The 25,476-nt window shown below is 51.8% G+C and overlaps 1 protein-coding gene across 1 annotated transcript in view; it reads right to left on the reverse strand.

The window, feature by feature from the left end:
* The window catches only part of SORBS2 (sorbin and SH3 domain containing 2), a 79,752-nt gene that overhangs the window by 45,823 nt on the left and 8,453 nt on the right, over positions 1–25,476 (reverse strand). The window contains exons 4-9 of the mRNA XM_038755072.1: positions 22,005–22,146; positions 21,301–21,476; positions 12,162–12,228; positions 10,310–10,354; positions 8,466–8,649; positions 4,571–4,685 (exon numbers count right to left, since the gene is read on the reverse strand). Of these exons, the coding sequence (XP_038611000.1) occupies positions 4,571–4,685; positions 8,466–8,649; positions 10,310–10,354; positions 12,162–12,228; positions 21,301–21,476; positions 22,005–22,146 (729 nt within the window). The remainder of the gene's footprint in view (positions 1–4,570; positions 4,686–8,465; positions 8,650–10,309; positions 10,355–12,161; positions 12,229–21,300; positions 21,477–22,004; positions 22,147–25,476) is intronic.

The following is a 25,476-nucleotide window of genomic DNA, read 5'->3' on the forward strand; positions in this document are numbered from 1 at the left end:
GCCTGGCAGGTCTGGAAAGGAAAAAAGGATCCATTTACCTCAGTGACGCCCCATGGAGATCGGTCTTGCTCATACTCCAGAGGCTTTTTAGGAGGCTGGGGATGCGAGCCCCGCGGCAGCAGGAGGGCCGCGGATGGGACGCAGGAGAACCGGTGGCAGCAAGAATGAATGGGGAAAGGTGACATAGTTAGAAACAGAGTGTCGGGGCTCCAAGTGGCGCAGTGCCCGGCAGCGACAGAGCGAGGGAAGAGGTTAGCCTGTTAGTGGCATCTTGCCAGCTGACCTTTAGCGGCCTGGTTAGTCCAATCAAACCCCCGTGCCCAGTACTGCCCAGTAACCTGGAGGACTTTGAGGCTATCAGCTCCGGGGAGGCAGAACTGGTGACCCAAGCAGGGGTTAAGGATTAAGCGTGTGAGCGGGCCGGGAGATTCCCATCCAGGGAGTGGTCACCGGTGTCGGCAGGCAGGCTGCCGCAGGAAAAGAGCGACCAAGCCCTCCGGCTGCCTAGGAAACATCCGCAAAGTGGCAGGGAGAGGAAGGCCAAGAGAGATCACTTCTCCCAAACAAAGCCCTAGTGCTGCACTGAATGCAAACTGGGAATTTTGTAATGAATGGTTGGGAAAGTTTTACGATCTAAATCAATAGTCTTAGAAAAGTGTGGGGAAATGTAATTCATCCACAGCCAGACTCAGGCCAGGGGTCAAGAGAGGCCAAACAGCCCATTTCCAGCTTGGCTAAATGAGACAGGGCGGACGTCAGAGGTCCTGAACACAGTCTCTCTCCTGTCCGCTGCCCGGATGGTTTTGTCTTCAAGGGGCCTGGTCCCAAGGGGCCCTGCACTCCGGAATGCTGGTCCCGGGGGTGGCTGGGCTCTGGGATTCTGGTCCCCGTGTTTCCAGGCCTCAGGAATGCTGATCCCCAGGGTCCAGACTGCTGGTCTCTCTGGGGTACCCAGTCCCTGGGGTTCCTGGTCCCAGAGGTCCCTGGGGGCCAGACAGCAGGTGCATCACCTGGCTACTGGATCTGAGGACGTGTTTGCACTTGAAAATCTCCTTTGGTGACTGACCATGGAGGTCATGAGCTCCATCGTTCCAGGGAGATGAGGGGTGGAGTTTGGGAGGTGGGGAGGGTCTGGGTGGGAAATGGAGTAGTGGCCGGGGACATCGTGGAAACTGGGGATGAGGGGGGCATTTCTGCATCCTGGAAATCGGGGGCACTAGAAGAAGCAAGGGGAGCGTTTCCCTCTCCCTGGACAGCATGGTTTCTGGGGCATTGGGTTAGAATCTAGAAAGGGGATCGCCCACCCTTCACCCTGAGATGGCTCTTCAACAGGGACAGGAAATGTGGGGGTGCACTGGGGTGTCATTGTTGCTAGGTAATGGTGGTTAACAAGAGGTTTCCATGCCTCTTGATGCAGAGACATGGCCAAGGTGGCTCGGAGTTTCTCAAACTTGCGGGGTGGGGATGAGGCTGGTTTCAATGCCCTGACCGGTGCCTCAGTCCATGCCCCGGTCAGCGCCCCAGCAGACACCGATCCCTCCTCGTGAGTGCGTTCTGGGGACTGCCACGACTAGGCTCCCAGCTCACTTACCGGCCGCCCGAACTCCAGCTGGGAAAAGAACTGATACCAGGGCTCGTGGTCTAAATCTAGGTCACCGGGGGCTATGCAGTCAGTCTGGAGCCGATGCAGAGGGAACAGGAAGGAAACGGCATACTGAGCCACGTGCTAGAAACACTGCCAAACGCACACCAACACACATGCAAAAACACACACACACACACACACAAACAATTCTTGCCTGAAGATGGGGTGATTATGGGGTGATTACAGAGATCTGTACTGGGAACCTACTGTATACACAGCACTGACCTGGGCACCAACTATATGCAGAGCACTGTGGCAGGCGCCTGTGAGCAGGGTGCTATACTGGGTGCCTACTGCACGCAGAGCACTGTGCTGGGCGCTGACAGTGGATAGGGTGCTGAACTTGGAACCTACCATTCATCTGGCTTCTGGTGTCCTCTCCCAAATGCTCAGGTTAGTGTACTCTGCACTCTGTAAGCACTCAGTATACACACCATGACTACTATGCCAACCCCATCCCTAGATGCCCCTCATCTTCAGGCCCCAGAAGTGGCATACTTGGTCCCGGCACACCCCGGCCGGGGTGGGGGGGTCCTTTCTGTGCACATGGCAGTGAGTGGGGTCCATAGGCCCCTCAGACCTCCTTGAGCCAGGCTTGGCTGGTCAACCCCAGAACCCTGCTCGGAACCCGCGGCTCAACTCCGCGGGGCCACCAACACGTCGCTCCTCCTCCAGCCTTCTTCCCCCACCCTCTTCCCCTGTGCCAACCCCTTTCCCCTCCCAATTCAAGACAAGAAACAGACCAAACTAGCAAAAAGAAGAAACCTGAACAGCGGAGCCGGGAGAGAAACGACGCCTCCCTGATCTCAGGGGCTGCCATTTCCCAGAGCAGAGGCACTCTCAGACTTCTGTTCTGGGGGGACTTTGAGAGCTGCATTTGAGAGCTTGAGACTTTGAGAGCTGTATGCATTTCTCTCACATTTTGATAGGTGCTGTATGACGAAATACATTGTTTCCATTTTAACCTACGGTCCTTCGGGGTCATTTGTTCCATCACGAGTAATTGAAAATAGATCACGAGTAATTGAAAATAGATCACGAGTAATTGAAAATAGGTATCAGAAGTAGTTTGCCTTTCACAATCACTCAAGTGTTGTTTCGGTTTTTATTCCTTTTCTTAAAATCATTTTCGGTGGAAAGAGCACGGGCTTTGGAGTCAGAGGTCATGGGTTCAAATCCCAGCTCCGCCACTTGTCAGCTGTGTGACTTTGGGCAAGCCACTTAACTTCTCTGTGCCTCAGTTACCTCATCTAGAAAATGGGGACTGTGAGCCGCCCGTGGGACAACCTGATCACCTTGTAACCTCCCCAGCGCTTAGAACAGTGCTTTGCACATAGTAAGCGCTTAATAAATGCCATCATTATTATTATTATTATTATTATTAGCTGCGTATGATTGATCAATGTTCCATAGTACAAAGGAAGAAATGGCTCCAAAACCCACACGGGCCTGTTGCCCTACACAAAGGGAGGGTGGGGGTGCTCTGAATTTGGGGTGAGGCCTTGTAATGCTGAGCTGGGGAAACTTTTGAAGGAAATTCCTTTCTTCTACTTTTACAAATACTTGTAAAACCTGGCTGAAGTAAAACCTGTTCACAGACGTTTTCTTTGTGCTCTAAATAAGGGTTGTTTGGGCAGAAAGCTTGAGTGAAGAGTCCACCCCAGCCTCAGTCCACACTTGGGGTGACTTTGAAAAGAAAGTTTGAAGCATCTGATGGGACGGTAAACAGGAACTGATTGGTTGCAGAAATTCTCAGTCTGGAAGGACACAGCGACTTGCACATGGGACCCCATTGGTCCAGCTAACACAACCAGAAGCACAGCCCCATCCTTTTTATTTTTTTAATTGCTTTTCTTAAGCACTTACTATGTGCCAGGCACTGTACTAAGCACTGGGATAGATACAAGCTGATCAGGTTGAATACACTCCATGTCCCACATGGGGTTCCCAGTCTTAATCCCCATTTTACAGATGAGGTAATTGAGGCCCAGAGAAGTGAAGTGACTTGCCCAAGGTCACTTGCCTAGAAGCAGCAGGGCTTAATGGATAGAGCCCGGGCTTGGTAGTCAGAGGATGTGAGTTCTAATCCCAGCTCCGCCACTTGTTTGCTCTGTGACTTTGGGCAAGTCACATAACTCCTCTGTGCCTCAGTTCCCTCATCTTTAAAATGGGGATTATTCATTCATTCAATTGTATTTATTGAGCACTTACTGTGTGCACAGCACTGTACTAAGTGCTTGGGAAGTACAAGTCAGCAACATATAGAGATGGTCCCTACCCAACAACGGGCTCACAGTCTAGAAGAGGGAGACAGACAACAAAACAAAACATGTAGACAGGATTATGACTGCGAGCCCCACGTGGGACAACCTGATTACCTTGTATCTAACCCAGCGTTTATACATTGTTTGGCACATAGTAAGCCCTTAACAAATACCATAATTATTATTATTATCATTAAAGTCATACAAGAGACAAGTGGTGGAGCCAGGAGTAGAACCCAGGTCCTTCTGACTCCCAAGGCCGTGCTCTATCCACTTGGCCACGCTACTTCTCGTCGCTCCAGCCCCTGTGCCAAGCGTCTGGGGGAAGATTTAAAGCAGAGAGGGCTAAGCTCTCAACCCCATGCTTGTCCATGGCCTTCCATGGCCATGGGCACACAAGCTTCCTCCCTGAATGAGACAGACAGGGGCTGGAGCCCTGAAGGAAAGAAGAAGTTGTTTCTGAGAGGGTGGTATCACAGAGCAGGGCACAGTGTGGGCTACTACTAGGTGCTGATCCCCGAGCCATGACCCCTCTCCTGGCACCACTAGATGGGCTCCCCAACCCACGTCCGCTGGTCTGCCACCTCCCGGCACCACTGGTTGGCAAGACTTCACCTTGATTGCCATTGTCACCGGCCCCGCCAGGGGACAAGACACTCACCGGCCTTTCGTGCTGGAGGATGGACGACTTCCCCGGCTCGTACTCAAAGATGCTCCTGGGCTCAGAACGGAACTTCCGGGTGTCCACCTTCCTGTCCGGGGGGTCCCAGTCATGCCTGGGATGAGACGTGTGGGGCAGTGAGCTGACTGGCGTCCGCCACCCCTCTCAAAGGTGGCTCGAAGGTGGCTGTCGGAGGCGGGACAGGCCAAAGGAGCAGGGGCAGCCCCGCAGCCCTGCCACCAAGAGTGCCACAGCCTTGCAATCTACAGTCCCTCAGCCCTGCAACCAACAATCCCACAGCCCTGCGGCCTGGCAGCCCACAGATTCCTCTCTCTCATTCAATCCATATACTCAATCTGTCACCACATCCTGTCGATTCTACCTTCATAACATTGCTAACATTCATAACATAACATTCCCCCTCGTCCCCCTCCCCATCCCCCCATCTTACCTCCTTCCCCTCCCCACAGCACCTGTATATATGTATATATGTTTGTACATATTTATTACTCTATTTATTTATTTTACTTGTACATATCTATTCTATTTATTTTATTTTGTTAGTATGTTTGGTTTTGTTCTCTGTCTCCCCCTTTTAGACTGTGAGCCCACTGTTGGGTAGGGACTGTCTCTACACGTTGCCAACTTGTACTTCCCAAGCACTTAGTACAGTGCTCTGCACACAGTAAGTGCTCAATAAATACGACTGATTGATTGATTGAGTGATTGCTAAAATCCATCATTTCCTCTCCACCCAAATGGCTATTACACTGATCCAAGCACTTATCCGATCCCACCTTGACTACTGCATTAGCCAACTTGCTGACCTCCCTGCCTCTTGTCACTCCCTACTCCAATCCGTACTTCATCTGCTGCCCAGATTATTTTTTCTAAAAAAAATTTCAGCCCATGTCTCCTCACTCCGCAGTACCTCCAGGGACTTGGCAACCATCCTTACCATCGGTTTTAAAACACTCAATCATCTTGCCCCCTCCTATCTTACTCACTGATTTCCTTCACTCCTCTAAGGCCAACCTACTCACCTGCCTATATCTCATCTATCTCGCCCACATCTTCCCTCTGTCCTGGAACTCCCTCCCCCTTGATATCCTTGATCACGCTCCGTTCCTTCAAAGTCTTATTAAAATCACATCTCCTCCAAGAGGCCTTCTCCAACACTAAGCCCTCATTTCCAGCACTTAGAACAGGGCTTGGCACATAGTAAGTGCTTAACAAATACCAACATTATTATTTCCCCTCCTCCCTCTCCCTTCTGTGTCACTCTTGCACTTATATTTGTACCTTATATTCTTCTCACCCTCAACCCCACAGCACTGATGTACAGGGATGTAACTTATTTTAATGTCTGTCTCCCCCTCTAGATTGTAAGCTCATTGTGGGCACAGAATGTGTCTACCAATTCTGCTATACTGTACTCTCCCAAGCACTTTTTTTAATGGCATTTATTAAGTGCTTACTACATGCCAAGCACTGTTCTAAGCGCTGGGGAGGTTACAAGGTGATCAGGTTGTCCCACAGGGGGCTCACAGTCTTCATCCCCATTTTACAGATGAGGGAACTAGGGCTCAGAGAAGTGAAGTGACTTGCCTAAAGTCACACAGCTGACAATTGGCAGTCGAAATTTGAACCCATGACCTCTGATTCCAAGGCCCCTGCTCTTTCCACTGAGCCACGCTGCTTCTTAGTACAGTGCTCAGCACACATTAACTACTCAATAAATATGACTGATTGACAGTTTTGCAGTCTCACAGTTCTGCAGTCCACAGTCTCTCAGTCCAACAGCCTCACAGCCCAGAGTCCCTCAAGATGAGCAAATCCTGAAGGTAATGGGACTGAGTCACCACACACTCTGTGCTGAGCACTGTATCTGGCACTGGGGAAGATACAGTGCAGTCAGATTGAAGCCCATCCCTCTCCCACATGGGGGTCAGTCTAAGAAGGAGGGAGAGCATCATCATCTTATCCTCATTCGTCAGAGGAGGAAAGTGGGGGCCAGAGAGGTCAAGTGCCTTGCCCAAGGTCAACCACAAACTGGAGCAGGGGACTCCACACTTCTAAGGCCCAGAAGCTCCCAAAGCAAGAGAGGACAGTGATTCAACATGGAGGCCACCCCATTCTTATACTAATACTGACCAGTTCTGTCTAACAACCTACCATTCTCTGTATCCCAACTACACTGGAAGCTCCTCAAGGACAGCAAATGTGTCTTATGCTTCTCTTTTACTTTCGCGTGCTCAGTACAGCGCCCCACACCCAGTGGGCACTGAAAATGCCATCACTTCTGCTCCTACTAATGACCCATCACTAAGAAACCCACTCATGAACCTGGTCAGACCCTCAGCCAGGATACTTTTCTGGGCCATGAGGGTCTCAGGCAGAGTCTTCTGCTGGGCAGAGTAGTGGGCTGGAAGGACACAAGAGCAAGGGCTTGGGAATCAGAGGTCACTGGCTCTAATCCCGGCTCAACCACTTGTCAGCTGTGTGACTTTGGGCAAATCACTTCGCTTCACTGGGCCTTAGTTCCCTCATCTGGAAAATGGGGATGAAGACTGTGAGCCCCATGTGGGGCAACCTGATTACTTTGTATCCCGCCAGCTCTTAGAACAGTGCTTGGCACTTAGTAAGCACTTAACAAATGCTATTATTATTATTATTATCGGTGCCTCAGTTACCTCATCTGTAAAATGGGGATTAAGACTGTGAGCCCCATGTGGGACAACCTGCTTACCTTGTATCTTCCCCAGAACTTAGAACAGTGCTTGGCACATAGTAAGAGCTTAACAAATACCATTATTATTATTATTTTTTTTTAATTAATTGGTGGCTGGATGCCCCACCTCCACAACCTGAATTTGACATCTCCCTCCCCACCAACATCCTCAGGCCTGATGGCTGGAGGCAGCGTTGCCTATTGGAAAGTGTGTGGAGCTTGGAGTCAAGAGACCCATGTTTGAGCCCCAGCTCCTGAGCCTAGACAGTTGGGCATCCCTGGGCAAGTCACTTACCCTCTTCTGGCCCTCGGTTTCCTCCTCTGTACAATGGGGAGAAGATTCCTGCTCTCCCTCCCTGTTAGATCCAGGGTCCCAGATGCCACAGGGACTGTGTTCAATCTGATTATCTGTTTATACTTCAGTGCTCAGCACGGTGCTGAGCAGAGATTAAGTGTTGAATCAATGCTGTCATTACTGTAACAACAAATGATTGTTCAAGGGCTGGCTGTTTTTTCTTTCATTCATTCATTCAGTGTTATTCATTGAGCACTTACTGTGTGCACAGCACTGTACTAATAAATGATTGTTCAAGGGCTGGCTGTTTTTTCTTTCATTCATTCATTCAACGTTATTCATTGAGCATTTACTGTGTGCACAGCACTATACTAAGTGCTTGGGAAAGTACAATAAAACAATAAACAGACCCATTCCCTGCCCACAGGGAGTTTACAGTCTAGACAGGGTGGGGAGACAGAGAAAGGCCAACAAGGGGCTCCCCACAGGTGGAAAGTAGGGATTCCCTTCCCCTCGTCCCAGTCACCTCTTCCCTGCCTTTCCTCCTAGACCCCTTCTCACCATTCCCCTTTCAATCCCTTCCCCAACCCCCTAGTCCCCTCCCCCCAGGCCCCAGCCTCCTCTCCATGTCCCCATCAGTCCCTTCCAGGTCTCCCTATCATTATCATCATTATCAATGGTATTTATTGAGCGCTTATTGTGTGCAGAGCACTGAACTAAGTGCTTGGGAGAGCAGAGCACACTCTCCATTTCCCCTCCAGCCCCTTCCCCAACTGCCCGGCCCCTGCTCCCACCCCACCCTCCTCTCCTCTGTCTCCCCCCAGCCCCTCTCAAGCCCCCCAGCACCCCCGCCGGAGTGGTTCTCTCACTTTTCCCGGTCCCTTGGCCGCAGAGGTGGGATGGGCGGCGGGATGTTGGGGGGCGGCGGCAGCAGGGACGGCGTTTCCTTGAAGACCTCGGGCCCGTTGTCGGAGAGACTCTTGGACAGGGGCCGGTAGGTCTGGGTTTTTGCTGCGGGATGAGGCTGGTTGGTGGTCGTGGGGTGGTACACTCCTGCGGGGAGAGGGCAGGCATTCACAGGGTTTGGGGTGCCCCCACCCACCAAACAGGCTGGTTGCCTGGTATCCCCAACCAAACCCCAAACCCAGGAGCACATTTTGCCAGTGTACACGTGGAATCCTGCAGAGACAGACGCCCTGCTGTGGGTGCCGGGGGAGAGAGCCCCCACCCCCCCGCCCCCTGGGAAGCAGAAGACCTGGGTTCTAGTCCTAGCTCTGACACGGGCCTGCTGTGTGTCCTTGAGCCAGTTAGTCAACCTTTCTGGGTCTCCATTTCCTCATCTGTTAAATGGGGATAATGAACCTTGCCTCGCCCCACTACAGAGAAATTCTATTCCACAAAGTGTTTTCACATCAGTAAACAGCACTTACTGACTGCCTTCTGTAGGCAGAGCACTGTACTGGGTGCCTACTGTGTGCAGACTACTATATCATATAACTTTAATTCTATTTGTTTAATTTAATTTAATTCTATTTAATTCTATTTGTTTTAGACTGTGAGCCCACTGTCGGGTAGGGACTGTCTCTATTTGTTGCCAATTTGTACTTCCCAAGCGCTTAGTACAGTGCTCTGCACATAGTAAGCGCTCAATAAATACGATTGATGATAATGATGATTTGTTCTGACGATTTTGACACCTGTCTCCATGTTTTGTTTTGTTGTCTGTCTCCCCCTTCTAGACTGTGGGCCCGTTGTTGGGTAGGGAGCGTCTCTATATGTTGCCGACTTGTACTTCCCAAGTGCTTAGTACAGTGCTCTGCACACAGTAAGCGCTCAATAAATATGATTGAATGAATATCAGGTGCCTACTGTGTGCAGAGCACTGCATTTAATGCTTAGGAAAGTGCAATATAGTCACTAAACATGATTCCTTCCCTTTTTTTAATGGTATTTGTTAAATGTTTACTATGTGTCAAACACTGTTCTAAGCACTGGGGAAGGTACATATTTATTAGGTCGGACACAGTCCCTGTCCCACATGGAGCTCGCAATCTAAGTCTAAGTAGGAGAGAGAACAGGTATCCCCATTTTACAGTTGGGGAAACTGAGGCACAGAGAAGTTAAGCGACTTGCCCAAAGTCCCACAGCAAGCAACTGGCAAGTCACTGCTGGTATTAGAATCCAGGTCCTTCTGAGTCCCCGGCCTGTGCTCTCTCCACTAGGCCACACTGCTTCTCCTCAAGGAGTTTACTGCCTAGAACTATCACTTAGCTTAGCTTTTCCTCACCACATCCCAGTGATGCAGATATTATTATCCCCATTTTAGAGAGGAAGAGGCTGAGTGAGTTGCCCAGGGTCACATGGAAGGCTGGTGGCAGAGCCAGGACTAGAACCCGGGTCTCCTGTCTCCCAACACCCTTTCCCCCAGATCACGCTCAAATGTAAACGGCAGAGACGATCCTTGAGCAAGGCCCTGGGCCCAAAATCCTGTGGATCTGTGCAGAGGTGTTGACTAGGGAAGCCTGTCTGCCCAGCACGGGAACGTTTTACCAAGCAAACACCATCCCTGGCCCCCCAGCATCCCAGCCCCCAACCATGACACCCCTCCTGGCCCACCAGCCTGCTGCCACCCTCTAGTCCCCGGGTCCCCAGTCCCTCCTCCCCCGCCACTCTTTCTGGCCCCGCCACCCCCAGCTAAAGGGAAGAGTCCTACCTGCATTGTATGCGTACGGAGTGTGGTACATGTCAGTGTCATCACCTGGAAAGGGAAAATGCAGGTGTTACATGGGGCTATGTGGACAACTGGCACTTCCCTGCCATGGGGCTTCACCACGGCACATGCCAGTAGTGTTGGATCGGGCCAATCATCCGCCATCATCATCATCATCATCATCAATCGTATTTATTGAGCGCTTACTATGTGCAGAGCACTGTACTAAGCGCTTGGGAAGTACAAATTGGCAACACATAGAGACAGTCCCTACCCAACAGTGGGCTCACAGTCTAAAAGGGGGAGACAGAGAACAAAACCAAACATACCAACAAAATAAAATAAATAGGATAGATATGTACAAGTAAAATAAATAGATAAATAAATAGAGTAATAAATATGTACAACCATATATACATATATACAGGTGCTGTGGGGAAGGGAAGGAGGTAGGATGGGGGGATGGAGAGGGGGAGGAGGGGGAGAGGAAGGAAAGGGCTCAGTCTGGGAAGGCCTCCTGGAGGAGGTGAGCTCTCAGCAGGGCCTTGAAGGGAGGAAGAGAGCTAACGCTGTCCACCCTTCTGGGCCCAGCTGGTCTGCTTAGGTGGCCCCTGCAAATTTGCCTCGGCCACCGCTCCCTGCCACTGGCTCATGCTGTTGCAAGTGGGCTCCACCCTGTCTCCACTCACCCACCCGAGAAGGAAACGTGCGACATAAAAGCGACGGTGGTTCAGACTGTGACCGCCCACCACTAACCGTCCTCCACCAGTGTGGGGCAACAAGGGCAGAGTGTGGGAGAAGGGTCGAGTGGGATGGGGCTCCTCCTCCTTCAACTTGCTTGGTGGGCAGGGATCGGGTCACCTAACTGCTGTCCTCTCCCAAGTGCTTAGTGCAATGCTCTGCACACAGTAGACTGTCAGCTCCTTGAGGGCAGAGGTTGCGTCTACTAACTCTACTGTCCTCTCCCAAGCAACAGTAAGTGCACAGCACATACTATGATTGGCTTAAGGGGGAGCGAGCCTTCGAGGCCTAACTTGTCAAAAAATACCTAATTCTAGGTCTCCCCAGGCCTGCTTGGAAGCTCTCAGGTCTGGTCAGAGAGCCAGGGGAGCGAGGCTTGGAGTCCAGCCCAGGAAACAGTAGGGGAAATCACGGCTTTAGGCCTGCACCTGGAGGGTAGCCCAGGTCCGGGGGGGGGGGGGTGGGCAGAGGGGTGGGCACAAGCTCAGACCGACTCCATGTCCCCAACTTTCATTCATTCATTCATTCATTCAATCGTATTTATTGAGCGCTTACTGTGTGCAGAGCACTGGACTAAGCGCTTGGGAAGTACAAGTTGGCAACATATAGAGACGGCCCCTACCCAACAGTGGGCTCACAGTCTAGAAGGGGGAGACACACAACAAAACAAAGCGTGTTAACAAAATAAAATAAATAGAATAAATATGTACAAGTAAAATAAATAGAGTAATAAATACGTACAAACATATATACATACATACAGGTGCTGTGGGGAGGGGAAGGAGGTAAGGCGGGGGATGGGGAGGAGGAGAAGGGGGAGAGGAAGGAGGGGGCTCAGTGTGGGAAGGCCTCCTGGAGGAGGTGAGCTCTCAGTAGGGCTTTGAAGGGAGGAAGAGAGCGAGCTTGGAGGATGTGCGGAGGGAGGGCATTCCGGGCCAGGGGTCGACGGCGGGACAGGCGAGAACGAGGCCCAGTGAGGAGGTGAGTGGCGGTAGAGGAGCGGAGGGTGCGGGATGGGCTGGAGAAGGACAGAAGGGAGGTGAGATAGGAGGGGGCGAGGGGATGGACAGCCTTGAAACCGAGAGTGAAGCGGCAGCGGCGGGCAGATACGTACCCGGCTTGTGCACTGTATGGATCTGCTTGAACATAGTCTTGTACCAATCCTTTGGCCTGTCCACCGTCTGCAAACACAAGGCCTGTCGTCAGCCCCTTCCCTGCTTCACGTACCCACCACTGCGCTTAGAACAGTGCTTGGCACATAGTAAGCGCTGAATGAATACCACCATTATTAATACTGTTATTAATAATTATTACATTATTACTAACAATAATAATGGTGGTATTTGTTCAGTGCTTACTATGTGTCAAGAGCTGTTTTAATACTGTTGATTTTTTTCCCTTTTCTGTGGTATTTGTTAAGTGCTTACTATGTTTCAAACACTGTTCTAAACGCTGGGGTAGGTACAGGTGGGTGAGGTCAAACATAGCTTCTGTCCCGCATGGGGCTCACAGGCTAAGGAGGAGGAAGAACAGGTACTGAACCCCCATTTAACAGTTGAGGGAACTGAGGCCCGGAGAAGTTAAGTAACGTGCCCTTGGTCACACAGCAAGCGATTGGAAGAGCTGGGATTACAGGTCCTCTGACCCCCAGGCCCTTGCTTGATTGACTGCTTGATCCCTGTATGTTGCCAACTTGTACTTCTCAAGCGCTTAGTACAGTGCTCTGCACACAGTAAGCGCTCAATAAATACGATTGAATGAATGAATGAATGAATGAATGCTCTCCTTCCCTCTTAGATCACGAACCTGTGTGGGGCAGGGACTGGGTCTCATCTGATTGCAGCAGAGAAGCAGCGTGGCTCAGTGGAAAGAGCACGGGCTTGGGAGTCAGAGGTCATGGGTTCTAATCCCGGCTCCGCCACTTATCGGCTGTGTGACTTTGGGCAAATCACTTAACTTCTCTGTGCCTCAGTTACCTCATCTGTAAAACGGGGATTAAGACTGTGAGCCCCACGTGGGACAAGCCGATCACCCTGTATCCCCCCAGCGCTTAAAATAGTGCAGCCCTTAGTACAGTGCTCTGCACATAGTAAGCGCTCAATAAATGTGATCGAATGAATAGTAAGCGCTTAACAAATACCATTATTATTATTATTATTATTGCACCTACCCAGCACATGGCACAGAGTGGGCACTCTGCGACCATTCATTCATTCATTCAACTGTATTGAGTGCTTGCAGTGTACAAAGCACTGTACTAAGCGCTTAAGGACTACTGTTATGGTACAGTTCAGGGATGCCCGGTAGCATGGACACCAGAGGTGACATTATCCCATCTTGTTTTGTTTTATTATGGTATTCGTAAAGCACTTACTAAGTGTCAGGCACTGTACTAAATGGTGGGTACCGAACTCTGTATTAAGCCCGGTAACGCCCCACCTGTTGCCCCATTCCCTGGACCGCTCCATCTCAACTTCCTGGCCCCTCCGTGCCTACCTGGGGACGTTTCCACCTTCAGTTTGGGTCCACACATTTCCGAACCCAGATCCTTAACCCCTTCCAGTGGACCGGGCTTGGGTCTAGCCCAGAACCGCTCCCGTGGGCACAGGCCGGGCGAACCTCGCGGCTCTGGCCCCTGGAAGGCACCTTCGGCTGCCCCTTTCCCCGCATGGGTTCCTGGGGGGAAATCGAGGCAGATGAGGCCTGACGCCCCTTTACCCAATCGGAGGTAGCAGAGAAAAGGGGGGCACCCCAATGTCCACACATTGTAATGCCTTGTCATAATAATAATACTAATAATGGCATTTATTAAGCGCTTACTATGTGCAAAGCACTGTTCTAAGTGCTGAGAAGGTTACAAGGTGATCAGGTTGTCCCACGGGGGGCTCACAGTCTTAATCCCCATTTTACAGATGAGGGAACTGAGGCCCAGAGAAGTGAAGTGACTTGCCCAAAGTCACACAGCCGACAGTTGGCGGAGCCGGGACTTGAACCCATGACCTCTGACTCCAAAGCCCGTGCTCTTTCCACTGAGCGACGCTGCTTCTCTGCTTGTCATCCTATGAAACACTTCACAGAAACCTGCAGGGGACTGGGGAAGGGGACACTGGTGCTTAGAATAAAATCACGGGACACAGAGGTGCCCCCAGCCACGCCAGTTGATGATGATGATGATGATGGCATTTATTAAGCGCTTACTACGTGCAAAGCACTGTTCTAAGCGCTGGGGGAATACAAGGTGATCAGGTTGTCCCACGTGGGGCTCAGAGTCTTAATCCCCATTTTACAGATGAGGTAACTGAGGCTCAGAGAAGTGAAGTGACTTGCCCAAGGTCACACAGCAGGCATGTGGTGGAGCCGGGATTCAAACCCATGACCTCTGACTCCAAAGCTCCCGACTGGGGGTCACTCGGGGAATGTGACGGCCGAGGGGAAGAAGTGTAGGGTAGGGGAGTTGTCACCCTGGTCAGGGGAAGCTGCAGTTAGCTCGGCCCATTTCGTTTCTTTTTATGTTGCCAATTAATGACAATATTACTACTACGACTACTACTAATGATGATGATGTTGATAATAATTGTATTAGTTAAGCGCTTACTATGTGCCAGGCACTGTACTGAGTGCTGGGGTGGATACAGAGAAGCAGCGTGGCTTAGTGGAAAGCGCACGGGCTTGGGAGTCAGAGGACGTGGGTTCTAATCCCAGCTCCGCCACTTGCCTGCTGTGTGACCTTGGGCAAGCCACTTAACTTCTCTGTGCCTCAGTTCCCTCACCTGTAAAATGGGGATTAAGACTGTGAGCCCCACGTGGGACAACCTGATGACCTTGTATCTACCCCAGCGCTCAGAACAGTGCTTGGTTTATAAGTGCTTAACAGAAACCATTATTATTACTACAAGCCAACTGGGTTGGACACAGACTCAATCCCCATTTAATCAATCAATCGTATTTATTGAGCGCTTACTATGTGCAGAGCACTGTACTAAGCACTTGGGGAGTACAAATTGGCAACATATAGAGACAGTCCCTACCCAACAGTGGGCCATTTAACAGATGAGGTAACTGAAGCCCAGAGAAGTGAAGCCACTCGCCCAAGGCCACACAGCAGACAAGTGGCAGAGCTAGAATTAGAACCCATGACACTGTGGAAGCAGCGTGGCTCAGTGGAAAGAGCCCGGGCTTTGGAGTCAGAGGTCATGGGTTCAAATCCTGACTCTGCCACCTGTCAGCTGTGTGACCTTGGGCTTCACTTCTGTGGGCCTCAGTTACCTCATCTGGAAAATGGGGATGAAGACTGTGAGCCCCCCGTGGGACAACCTGTTCACCTTGTAACATCCCCAGTGCTTAGAAAGTGCTTTGCACATAGTAAGCGCTTTATAAATGCCATTATTATTATTATTATTATTCCGACTCCCAGGCCTGAGGTCTATCCGCTGTGCCAAGCCTTCTCTGCCCCTTGGCGCGGTGGGTCGGTGAGATTCATAGGCTGCCGCTAGGCAGCAGAGAAGGGGGTATCGTGGTCCAGGAAAGAGACAGAGATAAGGCCAGGGTCACTGGAGCCGAGATACAGCACCCGTAGGTGGACCTGGGCCCGAGCGGCTCCAAGGAGCATGTGGTGGACGAAGCTCTGAGCCCGAGGGTGGCCCCAGTTGGCCCATGGCGCGGGTTATGGAAAGGAATGTGGCAGCGGGGTTTCCTTCCCATGTCTGGAGGCTTTCCTTGGAACTGGGCTCCAGATCTGCCTTCTTTATAAGGAGACCCTAGGGAGAGGGCCTCCTTTCTGCTCCGCTTCCTTGCTGCAGCCAGAGAAATGGAATTCAGGGCCTTTTAGGGTAACGGGAAACCCCTAACCCTTCCCAAAAGCTCCCCCTGACCCTTGAGAACAGCAGCGATGCACTGCCGAGGGGTAGGGAGGGATTGGGGGATGGGGGGAGGAGGAAGGAGTGGGAGACGGCAAGGGAGAGGGGCACTGTGGATCTCTAGTAATAATAATGGTATTCGTTAAGCGCTTACTATGTGCCAGACAGTGTTCTAAATGCTGGGGTAGATACAAGGTAATCAGATAATCAGATAATCTCTATATGTTGCCAATTTGTACTTCCCAAGCGCTTAGTACAGTGCTCTGCACATAGTAAGCGCTCAATAAATACGATTGATGATGATGATGATGAGGTTGGGCACAATCCCTGTCCCACACAGGACTCACTGTCTTAACCCCCATTTTACAGATGAGGAAACTGAGGTACAGAGAAGTATAGTGACTTGTCCAAGGCCCCACAGCAGACAAGTGGTGGAGCAGAATTAGAACCCAGGTCCTTCTGTTTTCCAGGCCTGTGCTCTAACCACTAGGCCATGCTGCTTCTCCAGTTCTCCAAGCATCCATCCACTGGCTCCCAGAGGTTCAGTCAATCATATTTATTGAGCATTTACTGTGTGCAGAGCACTTTACTAAGCACTTAATACAAAAGACTCCTGACCCCAGAAGCCCCCCCGCCCTTAGGACCATGATCCAGTCTGGGTGCCTGGCAGGAGAACTGGAAAGATTCGGGGGGCTTCTTGCTGGGAGGTCAGGAGAAGTTTCCTGCTCCGCCATAAGCTCGCCGTGGGGAGGGACTGACCGTGTTTACCAACTCTGTTATATTGTTATATTCTACCAAGTCCTTAGTACTATCCCAAGTGCTTAGTACACTGCTCTGCACATAGTAAGCGCTCAATAAATATGATTGACTGAGATGGAGGGGGAGAAAGGGAGGGTCTTAAGAGTCGTCTCTCGGGCCCTGGAGGAGCGAGCCGACAGCGTCGGTCCGGTCCACTGGGCCATGAGGAAGGAAGCAAAACCTAGATCATCGTGGGCCAGTGCTCCACGGTGAGCAGGGTGAACTTTCCTTCCAGGTTCCTGGAGGAACCCGAGAATGGATCTGGGGGGCTCAGCATTCATTCATTCAATCGTATTTATTGAGTGCTTACTTGTGCAGAGCACTGTACTAAGCGCTTGGCAACATATAGAGACAGTCCCTACCCAACAGTGGGCTCACAGTCTAGAAGTCTCGTTCCTGCCGGTCTCTGGGCATGATGAGCGGGTAGGCGGGTAGAGGGGTGGCACCCAGCGCTTAGAACAGTGCCTGGTACATGGTAAGTGCTTAACAACTACTATTACTACTATCTGGCAAAGTGGAAGTCAGTGGTGTTTCCCTTGTAGTATAAGCCACTGGCCAAAGTGGCCATGACACAGTCGATAATAATAGTAATTGCGGTATTTGCTGGGTGCTTACTATCCACCAGGCACTGTACTAAGCGCTGGGGCGAAGCAGCGTGGCTTAGTGGATAGAACACGGGTTTAGGAGTCAGAAGGACCTGGGTTCTAATCCCGGCTCTGCCACTTCTCTGCTGTGTGACCTTGGACAAGTCACGCTCTCAGCCCCTTACACTAACCCTGGCCTGGCCCGCCCTGCTCAAGGGCTGCAGAACACCCCAGCTGTCCCCAAGCCAGTCTCCCCTGCCCTTGGACATCCTGGACATCTCTGCTCCCAGCACCCCGGTCCCCAGAGCCACCTGAAATTCTTCTGGTTCTCCTGTCTACTGGGGCCATTTCCAAGTGACAAGGCAGAAACCCCAAAGTGAAGTAACGGAATCCACGGCCTGGGGTTGCCCCAGGAACAGGCACTGTCTCCCCTCCCCAGGTAATAATAATAATGATAATTAAGGTGTTTGTTAAGCACTTACTATGTGCCAGGCACTGTACTAAATGCCATTATTATTATTACTAAGTGCTGGGGTGGATACAAGAAAATCAGGTTGGACACAGTTCCTGTCCCACGTGGGGCTCACAGTCTCAATCCCCTTTTTCCAGATGAGGTAGCTGAGGCACAGAGAAGTGAACGATTTCGACACCTGTCTACATATTTTGTTTTTTTGTCTGTCCCCCCTTCTAGACTGTGAGCCCGTTGTTGGGTAGGGACCGTCTTTATATGTTGCCAACTTGTACTTCTCAAGCACTTAGTACAGTGCTCTGCACACAGTTAGCGCTCAATAAATATGATTGATTGAATGAATGAGTGAATGAATGATAGAATGAATGAATGAAGTGACTTGCCCAAGGTCACACGGCAGACAAGTGGCAAAGCCAGGATTAGATCCCATGACCTTCTGCCGCCCAAGCCTGTGCTCTATCCACTAGACCATGCCCCATGCGCTGACCACTTCCTCTCCCATGGCCAGAAATTCATTCATTCAATTGTATTTATTAAGCGCTTACTGTATGCAGAGCACTGTACTAAGCGCTTGGGAAAGTACAATACAACAATAAACAGTGACATTCCCTGTCCACAATGAGATTACAGTCTGTAGGGCGGGGGAATGGGGAGAAAGACAGACATCGATACAAATAAATAAAATTATAAATATATACATAAGTGCTGTGGATCTGGGAGAAGAGGGAGAAGGGCAAAGGGAGCAAGTCAGGGCGATGCAGAAGGAAGTGGGAGATGAGGAAATGTGGGGCTTAGTCTGGGAAGGCCTCTTGGAGGAGATGTGCCTTCAATAAGGCTTTGAAGTGGGGGAGAGAGGAATTGTCTGTCGGATTTGAGGAGGGAGGGCGCTCCAGGATGGAGAGGTCACTCCCCGCCAGACTCACAAACCCACTGCAGGATGCGGCTCCCAAGGGCAGCTGGATCCACTGGACAGGAAGGAAAATTCTGCCTCGGGAGGAGGCAGATGAGACCCATTCTCTCTACTAACTGCAGCATGCTCTCCCAAGTGCCTAGTACAGTGCTCTGCACAAACTGAGCGCTCAATAAACACCACTGATTGATTCTCTCTGCCCTTCGAGAGCCCAATCCCCTTCCTTCCCCCCACCTTACACAGCCTTACCCCTCGTCGTTTCGGCAACTTTTTCCACTCTTTTCCGGGTTTGGCCTCCGGGGCCTCTCTCCCGCTTGCATCCCGTTCCTGGGAAAATGCTCTGGGCCAGGACTGGACCTCTCCGGGGGGAACAGGGCTCCGACCCCCAGAACCTTCCACCTGGCCCGCTGCCGCTCTCATGCTGCCTCTCCTTCTCGCCCTCTTGCCCTTGACAGCCCGGGCTCTCTGCTCCTGGGGAAGGCGGGTGCGTCCTTTTGGCCACTTACAGCCCTATAATTCCAGCCACACTGCCACTGTCTCCCCTCGCGGCAGCTCTCCTCTGTAGAGACAGCTCTTGCCTCCACAGACAGCTCTCCCCCTTCAGAGTCAACTTTCCCCTCCAGAGACAGCTCGCCCCTTCAGAGACAGCTCTCCCATCGAGAGACAAATCTTCCCTCCAGAGACAACTCTCCCTTCCAGACTCTTCCCGTCTTAAGACAATTCTCCCCTCCTAAGACAACTCTCCCCAAGACAACTCTCTGCTCCAGACACTTTCCCCTCCTAAGACAATTCTCCCCTCCTAAGAAACACTCTCCCCTCCAGACACTTCTCCCCTCCTAAGACAATTCTCTCCTCCTAAGACAACTCTCCCTTCTCCTCCTAAGACAATTCTCCCCTCCTAAGACAATTCTCCCCTACAGAAACTACTCTCCCCTCCTGAGACAACTCTCCCTTCCAGAAACAGCCTCCTCTTTGCTCAATCCCAGCCCTCAGCATCGGGCTGCTCTCTGCCTCTCCCTCCCCTGCCTCCTCCCCTCCTCCGTGTCAGCCAGCCCGCCCTTGGCTCTCCATCTCCTCCAGGATTCTCCCACCCCTTTCCAGACCCAGTTCAAGTTCCCAGAGTGCCGCCCCACCATCCACCCGCCCCCTCAACAGCACCGGCTCCTTCAGCTCCTCCGCTGCGGCCGGCGGGGCTGACTTCGGAAGGCCAGTGAGGCAGTCCGGCCAAGACCTCAGGGAGAGGCACTGGTGGAGCAGTTAGAAATTGGGAAGCTTCCAGACCCTGATCCGAGCTGGACACAGCCCCCAAGGGGACAGCGACTTGGAGGGGAATGCAGTGGCTCTGGACTGAGTAACCTGTTTCTACCCCAACGCTTAGTACAACATGGAACTTAGAAATGTGTTTAATCAATACCACGATTAGCAACAGGGGTGGGAGAGTGGCTCACAGCACCGTGGAAAAGCACCCCAGGTAAGGGGCCCAAAAGGGCTTCCTGTATCCCCCCCGCAACTCCCAGCCCCACAGCACTTATGTCCACATCTGTATTTTACTTATTTCTATTCATGTCAGTCTCCCCCTCTAGACCTTAAGCTCATTATGGGCACTAAATGTGTCTGTTTATTGTTATATTGTACTCTCCCAAGTGCTTAGCACAGTGCTCTGCACACATTAAGTGCTCAATAAATACGAATGAATGAATATTGCCAGTGTGTTACACATTGCGAGCAGGGAAAATGATGACATCATCTGGAAGCGGTGTTGCCTAGTGGAAAGAGTATGGGACTGGGAGTTGGAGGACCGGTATTCTCGGCCAATTGCCTACTGTGTGACCTTGGGAAAGTCACTTCACTTCTCTGTGCCTCAGTTTCCTCAACTATAAAATGGGGATTAAACACCTATTCTCCTTTCTGCTTGGACTGTAAGTGTGTGTGCAGGACAGGAACTGTGTACAACCTGATTAACTTCTATCTATCCCAGCGCTTAGAACAGTGTTTGATATACAGCAAACGCTTAACAAATACCATTTTAAAAAAAAATTGGCTGGGCCAGTAACGTTTCCTTGCCACAGGGCACTCAAGAGTCAAGTGTCCCAAGAGAAGCACCGTGGCTCAGTGGAAAGAGCATGGGCTTTGGAGTCAGAGGTCATGGGTTCAAATCCCGGCTCTGCCACTTGTCAGCTATGTGACTTTGGGCAAGTCACTTAACTTCTCTGTGCCTCAGTTACCTCATCTGTCAAATGGGGATTAAGACTGTGTGCCCCTGTGGGACAACCTGATCGCCTTGTAACCTCCCCAGAGCTTAGAACAGTGTTTTGCACATAGTAAGCGCTTAATAAATGCCATCATTATTATTATTAAGTCATTGTGAGTTTGTTCAGTTCCAGACCACAGCCCATCCGGCCCAAGGCCAAACAAAATGCCCGGCCCAAGGCTCATGGCCCACGGCAAACCCAGCCCAAGGCACATAAAATGCCCTGCCTGGCATGAGGCCCACCTCATGTCCCACCCATCCTGGGGACCGCTACCTGCCTGGCCCAAGGCCCACCATCCATCCTGCAGCCCACCCTGTGACCCACACATGCCGGGCCTCCGCCGGAGGGGATGGTGGGTGGGGTACAGACCCTGACGCTGCTCACCGTTCTGATGGCAGTGGGGATGCCCGACTCGTCCACGGGCCCGATACCGGGGTAGTGTGGAGCCTTGATGACCGTGACCTTCTTCTCCTCCTCGGAGGATCGGCAGATCGGGATGATGCTCGTGGGGCTGTGGCTGTCAGGACCCCGGGCAGGCTGGAAGCATGTCTCGCCAGGGTCTGTGGGGACAAGCCGGAGAGCGGCAAATAGCTCGGGCACTGGGATGGCTCTCCCCAATCCCAAAAGCCCTGGTCCAAACCCCCTCCACTAAGAAACCTTCCTTGCTAAATCTCTTGTATTGTACTCTCCCAAGTGCTTAGAACAGTGCTCTGCATATAGTAAGCACTCAATAAATACCATTGATTGACTGATTGGCAGAGTCCCCACAGCCACCCATTGCCCTCACATGCTTGATGCCACCCTCCGAAACTGTATGCAGGGCTCATTCAATGGTGGATTCGGTGACTTCAGCTTGACCATGTTCTGCCTCAACTTATCTCTTGCCCCCACTGTTGGTCTCCAATTTCGGTCTGCCTCTCTCCCCCATTAGATGGTCAGCTCCTTGAGGCCAGGGAAAGTAGGTTTGTTTGTCGTACACTCGCAAAGGGAAAGGAAAGAGGTAAGAAGAGAAGGAGGTGGAGGAGGAGAAAGGGAAGGAGGAGGAGGGAGAGGAGGAAAAGGAGGGAAGTGGGAGGGGAAGGCCTTACCCCCGGCCCTGCCATGCTGCATGATGAGGCTGGAGCGGAGAGACACCGGCAGCGAGTAGGACGAAGATGGGGAAAAGGGTCTTTGCCAGCGGCTCATCAGGTCGATAGTCCCGCTGGAGTTTCCGTTCACAGCTACTGGGGCCTGGGGGACAGGAAGGAGACCCGTTAGCCGCGGGGCATCCCAGGGTCCCCAATGCCCACCCACCCCAAGGGCAGAAATTGGTGGGGGGAGACAACTAGGGAGCAGGGTCCCGGGCCTTAGGGTGAAAGGCAAGAAGATGCATTGATTGGGGGGTAAGAAGGGAGGGAGGGAGAGAGGGAGGAAGAGATGGGGGTCCTTGCAAATCTCCTCTCCCCTCCTTCCCTGCAATGTCCCCGGGGACAAAGGAGGTGACAAGCAGCAGTTGTGGCTGGGGAGGAGCAGGAGCCAAAGGAAAAGGCAGAGATCCCCTCCCTCATGGAGGCATTGGTGACTGGTTGGCCCTCGGATACCCTCTGCCAGGAAAGCGGGCACTGACCCAGTTCAAAGCCAAAATTAAGACAGGACCGACCTCCATCCCCTATCTGCCAAGGGAACAGAACCACCAAGAGATCAGAACCCTCCAAAGTCCATGCTGGCCCTCCAGGGGTCCATCAGATTTGGGGGCTCCAACGTGACACCCAGGGATTCAGAACTTGAGCCCAAAGTCAGCCACCTGAATGTAACCACCCCAACAGCAGCCTTGCGCTCCTGTCCCTCCACCTCCCCCTTCAAAATAAATGGGATAATTTGGTCACTCAATCCAGGGGTCACCAAACAGCCCACCTATATCCAGCATGGGAAAGGCACATTGATGTCTGGAAATAGGTTGGCAGCTCTTCCTCCAGGGACCCAATATGGACCACACAATAACCCTGACTTACCCTTCTCTATCGTTGATTCGCACCAACTCAACCAATATGGACCATCCAATACCCCTGATTCTTCCCTACGGACCCAGCATGGACCATCCAATTCACTTGACTATTCCCTCTCCACCCCCTGACTCTCCCCCAGGGACCCAGAAAGGACTATCCAACACCCCTGACTCTCCCCCACTGACCCAGCGTGGACCAACCAATAGCCCTGCCTCTTCCCCAGTGACCCAGCATAGATCATTCAACATTCCCAACTCTGGCCTCTCCAGCTCCCAGTTCCTCTCTATTAATGTCAATGGTTACACTTCAGAACTTTTTGATGGTATCTGTTAAGCACTTACTATGTGCCCGATATTATTCTAAGTGCTGGAGTAGATAAAAAATAATTAAGTTGGACACAGTTCATGTCCCATGTGGGGCCTACAGTCTTAACCCCCATTTTACAGATGAAGCAACTGAGGCACAGAAAAGTGAAATACTTGCCCAAGGTCATGCAGAATAATAATAAATAATAATGGCATTTATTAAGCGCTTACTATGTGCAAAGCACCGTTCTAAGCGCTGGGGAGGTTACAAGGTGATCAGGTTGTCCCATGGGGGGCTCACAGTCTTAATCCCCATTTTACAGATGAGGTAGTGAGGCACAGAGAAGTTAAGTGACTTGGCCAAAGTCACACAGCGGACAAGTGGAGGAGCCGGGGTTTGAACCCATGACCTCTAACTCCAAAGCCCGTGCTCTTTCCACTGAGCCACGTGGCGGAGCAAACCAAGGTCCTTCTGATTCCCAGGAACATGCTTCATCCACTAATAATAATCCTGGTATTCGTTAAGCGCTCACTGTGCTGGGCACTGTACTAAGCCCCAGGGTGGATTCAAGCAAATAGGGTCGGACACGGTTCCTGTCCCACTTTGAGCTCCCGATCTCAACCCCATTTTCCAGTTGAGGTAACTGAGGCCCAGGGAAGTGAAGTGACTTGCCCAAGGTCACACAGCAGACAAGTGGCAGAGCTGGGATTAAAACGTATGACCTTCTGACTCCCAGGGCTGTGGTCTAGCCACTCCACCATGCTGCTTCTCTAAGCCACAGAGAAGGTAAGACAGCACTGCAGCTCCGTGGTCCTGTAGTTTGAAACTATAATTGCCGCCACATTCTGTCTGACAGTCTTCCGAAGGATGTGCCGGCCTCCTTCATCCCGTGTTTTTTTCTCCTTGTCCCTCACTTCCCATTTTGCTGACGACCTTCTGCATCCCACCAAGCTGACTTCTCTCCCTGACAGAGGGGTCCTTCAGTTCTGCCATGCGGCCCATCTGCACCTCAAGTCTGCTGAGCTAAAATGCAATTCTTTCACGTGCGACCGCCAGAAGAATCCGATGCGAGCACCTGCTTAGGGCTGCTCAAGGGACGAGTGCTGTGCCTGAGGATTCCTTAGGGCAGAGGGCTGGCAGGGTCCCCCCTCACCACTCCCCCATCCCCTGGGTCCTCCACAGTCCCAGTGGCCCAGGAAAAATGGGTGTTTGGCACCAGGGAATCAATCAATCAATCAATCAATCGTATTTATTGAGCGCTTACTGTGTGCAGAGCACTGTACTAAGCGCTTGGAAAGTACAAGTTGGCAATATATAGAGACAGTCCCTACCCAACAGTGGGCTCACAGTCTAAAAGTGGGAGACAGAGAACAAAACCAAAATACCAGCCTTACTGCACCACTGGAGCAGAGAAAACAATGCCAACTCAGTGGGCTGTTGGGGCGCTGACAGGCACTAGCCAGTCCAATCCCTCACCCCTGTGGTTCCCGATGACGAGGATTTGTTCCCAGAGGATAGCTGAGCTGCGCCCACTTTCCCAACGAGTTTGGGGAGACGAGGGCTTGGACAAATCCACCAGTTGAGACCAGGGGGAAGAGGATGATAGAAGAAAGCCGAGCCCATGACCCGTCATGCGGCGGCAAGTTATGACTGAAGTCCACGGGCCCTGAAGGACGCTGACCCTAACATGCCCTGTACCTGCTCCAGGACCCACCCACCTGCTACTTCCCCCAAATCGCTCGGATGACAAGAAAGTTTGTGCTGAAGGAGGACTTAAGTTTGGTTCAGCGGGCTAATGCCCATTTGCTCCTAAACCACAGATGTGTGTGAAAGGAGCAAGGATTCGGTGGCCCGGCCACTGCTTAGGGGCTGGGGCAGGAGTCAGGTGAGTCCAGAGGGAAGCTGGTACCAGAACCCATCAGCCGCAGGGCCATTTCCTGCTCCCTCCAGACCCCTGACCCTCCAGGGAGGGGGTTTCTAGCAGAGCCAGAAGGTTTTCAGAGATGCCACCCTCCAGAGTGGCCATCAGGCTGGATGGCATCACTGCAGCACTATCTGGGCATTGTCCACGAACGTAGGGTGGCCTTTGCATGCAATGGCTGGACCACAAGATCCGCCCTTTGGGGACCGAGGTGCCAAGCGTGCCAGGCCTCCATCATGTTTCCCTGCTCCACAAGAAACTCCAGTGGTTGCCCATCCACCTATGCACCAAACAAATTCCTCACTATTGGCTTTAAAGCACTCAATCATCTTGCTCCCTCCTACCTCA

This window comes from Tachyglossus aculeatus, chromosome 12, assembly GCF_015852505.1.
Source record: "Tachyglossus aculeatus isolate mTacAcu1 chromosome 12, mTacAcu1.pri, whole genome shotgun sequence".
NCBI classification, from domain to species: Eukaryota; Metazoa; Chordata; class Mammalia; order Monotremata; family Tachyglossidae; genus Tachyglossus; species Tachyglossus aculeatus.